Source organism: Balaenoptera borealis, assembly GCF_965194805.1.
Source record: "Balaenoptera borealis genome assembly, chromosome: 20".
Lineage (NCBI taxonomy): Eukaryota > Metazoa > Chordata > Mammalia > Artiodactyla > Balaenopteridae > Balaenoptera > Balaenoptera borealis.
Genome location: NC_138879.1, coordinates 14,690,937 through 14,699,581, shown reverse-complemented (window position 1 = coordinate 14,699,581; position 8,645 = coordinate 14,690,937). Strand labels below are relative to the sequence as shown.

The 8,645-nt window shown below is 51.7% G+C and overlaps 1 protein-coding gene across 6 annotated transcripts in view; it reads right to left on the bottom strand.

Moving 5' to 3' along the window:
• Positions 1-3,276: 3,276 nt before the first annotated feature.
• The window catches only part of ERN1 (endoplasmic reticulum to nucleus signaling 1), a 98,305-nt gene continuing 92,936 nt past the window's right edge, over positions 3,277-8,645 (bottom strand). For all 6 annotated transcript variants that reach the window (XM_082373672.1, XM_082373674.1, XM_082373678.1 and 3 more), the window contains 2 exons: positions 8,533-8,600; positions 3,277-8,017 (listed from right to left, as the gene is read on the bottom strand). In XM_082373672.1, coding sequence (XP_082229798.1) covers positions 7,808-8,017; positions 8,533-8,600 — 278 coding nt within the window. In that variant the 3' untranslated portion in view covers positions 3,277-7,807. The remainder of the gene's footprint in view (positions 8,018-8,532; positions 8,601-8,645) is intronic.

Sequence of the window (8,645 nt, the reverse complement as noted above, 5' to 3'; positions counted from 1 at the left end):
TTCTTTTCTTCTTTAATTAAAGGCAAAAATTGGAGATAAGGGTATATCCCCTCTAGGAGAATATCCCGTTAGCATGTGAAAGGCCTCTGAATGGTATTACAGTGAATAGGGAATCTTTATTTAATTCAGCATTTCCTGAACTTATTTGGTCATTGAGCCCTTTTTTTCTAAGTTTAATCTCCCTTGGAACTAGTATTCTTAAGTTACAAACTTAGGGAAATTGTCCTCAACGCGTCAGCTGTGGCCCTTGGGTCTCTCACCTGGTACCAGCCACCTCTCAGTGCACCTCGTCTGGAGCAGGGGACGCCCCTGGAGAATCCTGGAGCATGGCCACCCCACCCCACCCCATCGTGAACAGTTCTTGCTGGGCGCCTCCTCTCCCCACTTCCTGTGATTCACATCCACTGGGCAGCCCTTTTCCAGGAACTCATAACAGGGAGGGGTGGGCCTCAGGCACAGATGCTTATTTGGAAGGGACCCGAGTTCAACCTCTGACCCAAAGAAGAATTCCCCTCGTCTGTTCAGGGTGAGGCCCTTCCCCTCTCTTGGATTCCTCCACTCGCTCACTTGCAATCCTCCTTTGGCCCTGCTGGGCGGCTCTAGCTGTTAGGCAGCCCTCCTTCCTGGAGCCGGGATCTGCTGTCGGGGACCCTCCTCCCCCTCTTCCAGCTCAGACCCTCTGGAGCAAGACGGCAAAGCCTGCTTCTCATCACACAACAGACATCCGCCCACCAGCTGCCCCCACGTCTCTCTAGGCCAAACTCCTGTGTCTTCAAATGTCTGTGACGGGGACTTCCCTGTCGGTCCAGAGGTTAAGACTTCGCCTTCCAATGCAGGGGGTGCGGGTTCGATCTCTGGTAGGGGAACTAAGATCCCACGTGCCTTGGGGCCAAAAAACGAAAACGTTAAAAAAAAAAAAAAAAAAAAAACCCAGAAGCAATACTCTAACAAATTCAATAAGGACTTTAAAAATGGTCCACATCAAAAAAAATCTTAAAAAAAAAAAAAAAAATGTCCCCAACAGTTTCCAGGCCCCTCACGGCCCTGCCCTCCACCTCCAGCCCCATCATCAATGTCAAGGTCTGATGGATTTCCCATCACCTTTGTTTGGGCTCAGCATTCCGGTTTCCCGATATCTTCTGGACTCCTAATTGGGTCATGTATCGTCTTGGTGATTAGTTACTCTTTCTAGCTTTGCGTTGCCTGCTAGCAAACTTGCTGAGCGTATTTCTGTGGCTTCATCCAAATCACTGAGGCAGGCTGGGCAGGGGAAGTTAGATTTGGAGAGGCTCAGGGAGGAGGGGGCAGGGAAGAGTACTTATTGGGCTCACCTGCCAGCCCTCTCAGAGGCCAAGTTTATTTACACAGTTGTTCTCTTGCCTGCCCTGCCCCTCCTGTTTCAGGAAACTTTCCCTGGGAACCCCAGGGGCTGCCATGGTCTCACCAGCCCTGCTCCTCTGCCCACAGTTCATTGGCCCAGACACGGGCTCATGACCTGATTTTTGGCCTTGGCAAAGGGTCTAGGCAGTCTCTCACCAAAGTGAAGGATGTTAAATGTTCTTTGTTTTGATGATATTAAGCCGCATGAGCCGATTGTAAATTTTGGAGACTAATCCCTTGTCGGTCGCATCATTTGTGAATATTTTCTCCCATTCTGTGGGTTGTCTTTTCGTTTTGTTTATGGTTTCCCTTGCTGTGCAAAAGCTTTTCGGTTTCATTAGGTCCCATTTGTTTATTTTTGTTTTTATTTCCATTACTCTGGGAGACGGACTGAAAAAGATACTGCTGCGATTTATGTCAGAGAGTGTTCTGCCTATGTTTTCCTCTATGAGTTTTACAGTATCTAGCCTTACATTTAGGTCTTTAATCCATTTTGAGCTTGTTTTTGTGTATGGTGTTAAAGAATGTTCTAATTTCATTTAAATGTTCTTGATCTTGGGGAAATACTGGTTTGCAGGGAGAGAGGAATGAGGCCCACCAGCCACTGGGGCACAGACGCCCCAGTGCAGTGCCCAGCCCCGCGGGAACGGCAAGCAGGCTGGGCTGTGATGTTGGCTGTTACGGTCTCGTGAAGCTAAGGCATGGGTCTAGCACACATCGTGAGAGAGATGGGACATAGAAAGATAGTACAAATAGGTGCATTCACTGATGGAATACAGTTGGGTATATCTGCACATATATTTAATAACAAAAACACTCAGAAAAAAAAATCCTCTTCCCAGCCCTACACTGACTCAGCATGAAAGCGACACACCCTACCTCAGTGCCCTGAGACTGTGGCCCTGGCCTGACCACCTGCTGGCCTCCCTCCTGAGGGCCCGCACCTCTCCCTGTTCTCAGGGGCAGCTGAGGGTGCTACTAGCCAGTCCAGGACACGATCCCAGCCCTGGCTTAATAGCTCTGCGGGGAACCCAAGAGCTGTCTCTGCTGCCATCAAGCAACAGGAAGCAGCCAGCAGGTGCCAACAGGGTCCTGAAGCCCCGCGTACGCCCTTGGATTTGGCTGCATCCAAGGACCAGCGCTTCGGACAGAGGGTGTGTCCATGGCTCTCAGGTGCACTCCTGGTGCCCACTGGGCGGGGGTGGGGGTGGGGGGATGGGATGCTGGTTGGCAGAGCACAGGGAGCCAGCCTCCACGCAGAGCCCCTGCTACGCCGTCCTGCGGCCGGTGGGCCCTCGGGGTCCTCCTGTGAGCAGCCCCTTCCTGGTGGTGCAAGAGAAAGCAGAGCCTCCTCTGATTTCACCAGAGCGGATGGGGTAAGAGAAGGTGAAAGCATGTTGGCAGGACCCTAAAATCCAACAGACTGGCTGCTGAGCTCATTCCTTGGCGTCTGGGCGGATGTCTTATGTGCTTCCGACACGCACAGGTCGTGGCTTTCCCGTAGCTGTGTTGGCTGAGTTACCTCCCTGGTGTTTTTCCTCTTGCGGATTTCCTGGTCCTATAACCTATTTACACCTGCCCCAAACCCTGCCTCATCAGGAGGCATGTCTGTTCCAACATGGCCACCTTCCTGGAATTCAGCACAAATCAATACTTCGGGGGACTTCCTACAGTGTTTCAAGGAAGCTTTGCCCACAGAAACGAAGGAGGACTCTCCAGCCCCCGGACCCTGCCATGAACACCAGCAAGTAAACAAATACACCCCTCCCATCCATCCTCCCACCCGCTAAGCCCATTGCTCCCGCTTCACCAGCCAGACTCCTACCCAGGAAGACAGCCAAGAACGACCCCCTGGTCTGAGAGTGGTGGTCAAGTCTTTAAGAAGATGGAGCTGGCTTCCAAATCTAAAACTACTTTTATTTGAGGTTGGCTCAACATAAGGTGCCATTATCAATCAGCAGAATTATAAAACTGTACAGGAGGTACAAAAATAGGCCGTTTAACTTAGATACCCTCACATCATCAAGCTTTAAAAATACACATAAAAATTGTACAATCTGGCAGTTTATAAAATATTAAGCTAAAAAGAGGATTTTAGGTTCCACAGAGGATTGTATCACACAATTAACACAGACCCATCAAACAATTAACTGTCCACAGAGAAGACACAATGGCACAGAATTCAAAAAAAAAAAAAAAATCACTTAAAAATTAACATTTTTACCCCAACCAAATTATTTATCCTTTAATGACAAAACTACTATAAGGCGTCCATCCTGTGGAAGGATACAGTATAACTTTTCCTTTTCCAGTTTTAAAATGGTCAGGGGTGTTGTCCAAAGCAAATCTGATGTGCTTTAAGCAAGTGCAATTGTCACTGGATACACTTCAGAGTAAAAATTAAATAAATATAAATAGGTTAAATAAATAGGCCATTGCAAAAAAGAACACTACATAAGGTTTGCATCTGCGAATGCTGCAGAGTTGACTGGTAATGCTTTCTAGGTAAAGCGGGGACTCCCCCGTCACAGCTTCTGGGACACTGAAAAGGAATACTGTACCCGCCAGACACTCAAGAGCACAGGGTGAGGCGAGTGGGGTGGGGACTTTGGCTGGAAGTGTTGGTTAAGGCTGCTCTAGGGGGGAGGCTCGTCGCAGATGCTGTCTTTGTGGTTTTCCAATGAATACAGAGAGGATTTAAGTGCCGATAAAAAAAATCGGGACCTGTTACTCGTGGAAATCACTGTTTCATAAAGGAAAACCAAGTACAGGAAGAGTCGACACTTTGGTTTAAAGGATAACGGGTCCAACACTGGAAGGCGGAATTCTGGCTCATCTGTACAGGACACCTGGCGACTTTCTTCCAGGCAAGGCCAACGCGCCAGACCACAGTCAACTGAAACAACTACTCCAGGATGGTGAAGGGTGGCCAAGGAAAAGAAACACTGGAAAATACGAGGAAGAGGGATTTCAGAAGCTAAATGAGCAGAGAGAAAGCTAAAGAGAATTTAAAGAGGCTCCTTACGGGTGTGCTGTGCTCTGTCTTCCCGCACAGAAGGCTGTGAAAACGGAACCAGCCCACCTTCCTGGAGGACTTCAAGGCTGAGGATCCGATGAACAGAGATGCACAGTGAGAACAGCCCTGGGAAATCCAAGCCTGGCCACAGTCCAACTTCAGAGAAGAAAGTGGCCAAGAGGACAAAGCCCTGCAACCCAAAGGCCCCCCACACCTTTGAGGTCAGATCAACCACCAGTTCATCTCTTTCACTGCGGTGATAAATGAATCGCGTTCACACAAAACCTCCCCCAAAGGATCAGGGCGAGCTCTGATAAGGACCTTTCTTCTCCAGTTGGTGGGAAGGAAACACTTTGCTGGACCCGCTAACCTGTGGCTCTTCCACTGAAATACATGTAATGGGTCGGAATAATGTCTCCCTGGGAAGAGCCTATGACAGCTCTTGCACTGAGTGAGGGGGAGATGGGAGGGGATCTTTGCATCTGGGATTTTATACATCAGCCACCAGGTGGTTTAGCGACTTATCATGTAACACCAATGATTCCCAAGAGTGCAGACGCTCTGGTGCCCAGTGACAGGTGGAGCTCTCTAAAAATTGAAGTTAAAAGGACTCAGTAAGCAACATGAGAATTCTGGCAGGTGTGCCAAAGACAGATTCAATACCAGGGTCAACACAAGATTTAAATAGATTATGGTGTCCTTGGGATCCCTAACAGACGCGAATAAATTCTGTCTTAAAGATGAAGATGGTGTACTTGTAAAAAGTCAAACAGCCTTCCAAGAATCGTACTAAAGATCAAACAGCTCAGCAGTGACAGGACACGTGGCAGGCTGCAGAACCCTCTTTTCGAGAAAGAAAGACACCTTCCCGCTGCGCTGAGCACAACAGGAAACCAGAATTCTAGAGACCAGGATGGGATAAACCAGATGGTGCCCACAAGAGACCTTTTCAAGCCACTTGGAGGACTGACGGGTGACTGGGTTCCCAAAGGTGACAGAGAGAAGGTGGACAGAAGGCAATCTGACCCTGGATCTGATGGGTGAAAACCCCAAATGCACGCCCTTCCCCACGCCCGCATCTTCTTCGCAGCACTGATATTTACTCACTGCCGTCTCTCTATCACTGGCTCGTATGAAAGCCGAGGTTTTGCCTATTTTGTTCACCTGTGTCCCTAGCATGCGATATCCTGTCCAGCTCATATAGTAAGTGCTCAAATAAAATACACTGAATAAATGAGTTTGAGAAAGTTGGGTGGTTAAAAACTAGTATTGCAAGCAGAAGAGGAATTTTTTAAAAAGCTGTCCTGGAGGCAAGCTGGGCCAAAACAGAGAGATGACATAAACCCTGGGCTGCTGAGAATGACCTGGCTACTCCCCAGAGAGAACATTCAGCAGCGACCACGAGGCAAGGCAGCTGCCCCGCCCACCACTGCCCCCAACACAGGAAGCTGACGGTCCTTTAAATCGCTCGTGGCACCTTCTCCACCTCGTACTGTCTCACCATCAGGTCCGGCGGCAAAGCGACCTGCAGAGCCGCCACAGAACAGCGCGGGAGGGGGCTGGCCCAGGAGCATCAGGGCGGGGAGAAGAAAACCGTCCGGCTGTGAAAAACGGGCAGCGTGGTACAAGACACCACGATGCTGACCAAGGAAGCCGGGGCTCCCAGGTCTAAATGAGGTAACTGATGAGGTTTAAAGATGTAGGATAATATTAAAGGAGAAAAGGAAAAAAAGTGACGTTAGGCATTAGGAAAGGAAGGGAACTGAACTCTCTGAAGGCAGAATGAGTGCTTTTGATGAGTGGCCCTCATTCAAATCCACCACCAGAAAACGTCTTACAAGGAGAGGAAACAGCGATTTCTCTGTCAGTTAGTAAAACTAGACAGTAACATTCTTCCTCCTGAGTGGAGTCTCTGGGTTCACTAGGACCGAACTGCAATGATCCACTCCCCTGGCTGGAGAAAGTACACGTAAAACGCTTCCTTACATGGTACCCTGATTGCATTTAACCTCTAAGGCTCTCGGTAGAGAAAAGACAGAGGAATTTTTGACTAAAACTAAAGTTAAAAATTATATTAATTTTAGGGGGAAAAAACCCCACGGTATTGACATAATTTAGAGAATATTATTTTCATACATGTATACAGTGTTGCTATAATGTTTTACTCGTCAGCATTAGAGAATGTTCTACATATGAACACTGTTTCTGGAGGGGATGGGACTTTGCGTACCTTACAAAATAGAAGATGTATTCTATATCTTGCATTACTTCCTCACAAGCTTCAAGTTAAGTTTAGCTCACGCTAATGTAGCATTCTACAGTATGATCAAAATATAAAGTTATTAAAATCTGCCAAGAGAAACATAAAAGCCTGCCCACAAAGTGTGTGGTGACCCTGGCCTTGGCCCTCTAACCCCTGGCCCGTCCTTCCAGCCCCAGGGACAGAGCAGCCTCATTGCCTACCTGCTGGCCAGGGCTCTCCCCGGGGGGCCGTGAGTGTCCCACCTGGCCTGCTCCCCTCTGGTCCCAAAGGCCTGTCCCTGCCTGGGTCGGAGCTGCTTTCCTTCAAGGCCAGGGGACTTATCACCTCTTGCCCCCAAATGCTCCTAAACATCCCCAAGCGCCCCAGGGCACGACTCCACCAAAGGCCACCATTCAGGCCACCTGTGCCCTGGGCCACAGCTGTCTCAGAACGCAGCAGCCTCTGTTTCTGAGAGACCCGCAGACACAGACTCACCTTCCAGAGTTCCAGGCTGGCCTCTCCCCACACCGCGTCCCCACCCTCAAGGCTCTCGCCACCCCCGAGGAAACACTGGTTACAGTGACCTGGGAACCTGTGGGCGCGTCTGTGTCAGTGAGGCATCTCCGATCCCTGGGGGTGACGCCCTCTGAAGGTCCTCCTCCTCCTGGGCACCCTCTCCTCCGGAGCCCTGCTTCTAGCAGAGGCTGCACTTAGTGCACCTCGGCCCGGCTGGTCCAAGAGAGAGATGCTCCCGGGCCCAGCACGTAGGCATCACTGAGGGTTCCCTCAGCTCTCTTCCTTAAAGGCCCACAGACTGGCATCTCACAGGAAGTTTTAAAAGAAACGCGAGTCTGAAGCGAGTTCATCCAGGAGAAGGCAGAGGGTGTTCCTCTCTGCCTCTGGGAATGGCCCTCCTTCGCAGCCGTCCCCCGATGGTCAAGCTTTCACGGCCAATGTCTTCCCAGCTCCCTCGTGGGTCGGGAGGGGGGGCGGGGTCACGTCTCCCACTTCCCGGGGTCAGCATCCTCCCCTGCTGGCTGCAGAGCAGGCAGCTCGAGGCACTTGGCTTTGGAGCCTGGTCTCCCTGCTCGGCAGGAGACGCCAGGCTGTGGCTTGTAGAGATCCGGCCCTCGGTCCCAGCGGGGCCACCGGCACGGAGGCCGCCTGGCTCAGAGGGCGTCTGGAGTCACTGGGGGCCGGGGCTCGGGGGGCTCGTGGTAGTAGGGCTGGAAGGGCCTCTCGTGGCGGCACAGCTCCATGGCCCGGTAGGTGTGGGAGAGGAGGTGGGGGAAGCGCGAGGTGAAGTAGCGCACGAAGCCGTCGGGGAGGGGGCCCAGCGTCTCCCGCACCTCCTCGGGCAGTTCCCGGTAGTGGTGCTTCTGTAGACGGGACGGGGGGGGACACAGACCCACGGTCAGCAGAGAGGAGCCCGCGGGACCCGGGCAAGACCCTCGCTCAAGGAAGACCGACGGTTAGGCGGGGTAAAGGAACCACCCTCCCGCTCCTGGTGCCGCTTCCCCGCCCTCGGGGGAGGCCTCGGAGCCCAGCGAGGCCGGCGCAGGGAGGACGGGGCCAGCCCCGGGCGGGAAGGGCCCCGTCAGAAGGAGTTTATCGGTGCAGATCCAGGCACCAAACAAGTCAGCAAAGGATGTAGCACCCGGGAGCCCGCTTCTAGCAGAGGCTGCACTGTGACCTGTGTCCCCGCCTCACCCTCCCTGGAGAGAAAGTTCACGCAGGGGAAGAAGCAGCCTCTAGTGTTTCCTGTGTAGCCAAGGCCTCCCAGCCTCTGTGAGGTCCTCATCCAGGGGGGCTGGAGGACCCCCAGAGAAGGGATATGAGCAGGGGGGGCTGCGCCGCGGCCCCGCCCGGCCCCCCGTGTGCTCATAGCCCTCACCTTATTTCTCATGGCCCGGAGGAGATCTCGGACAGAGCCGCCTTTATAGGTTCTGAATTTACGCAGATCTAGGCAAAAAACAAGGAAGGCAATGTAACAGACAAACAGATTTC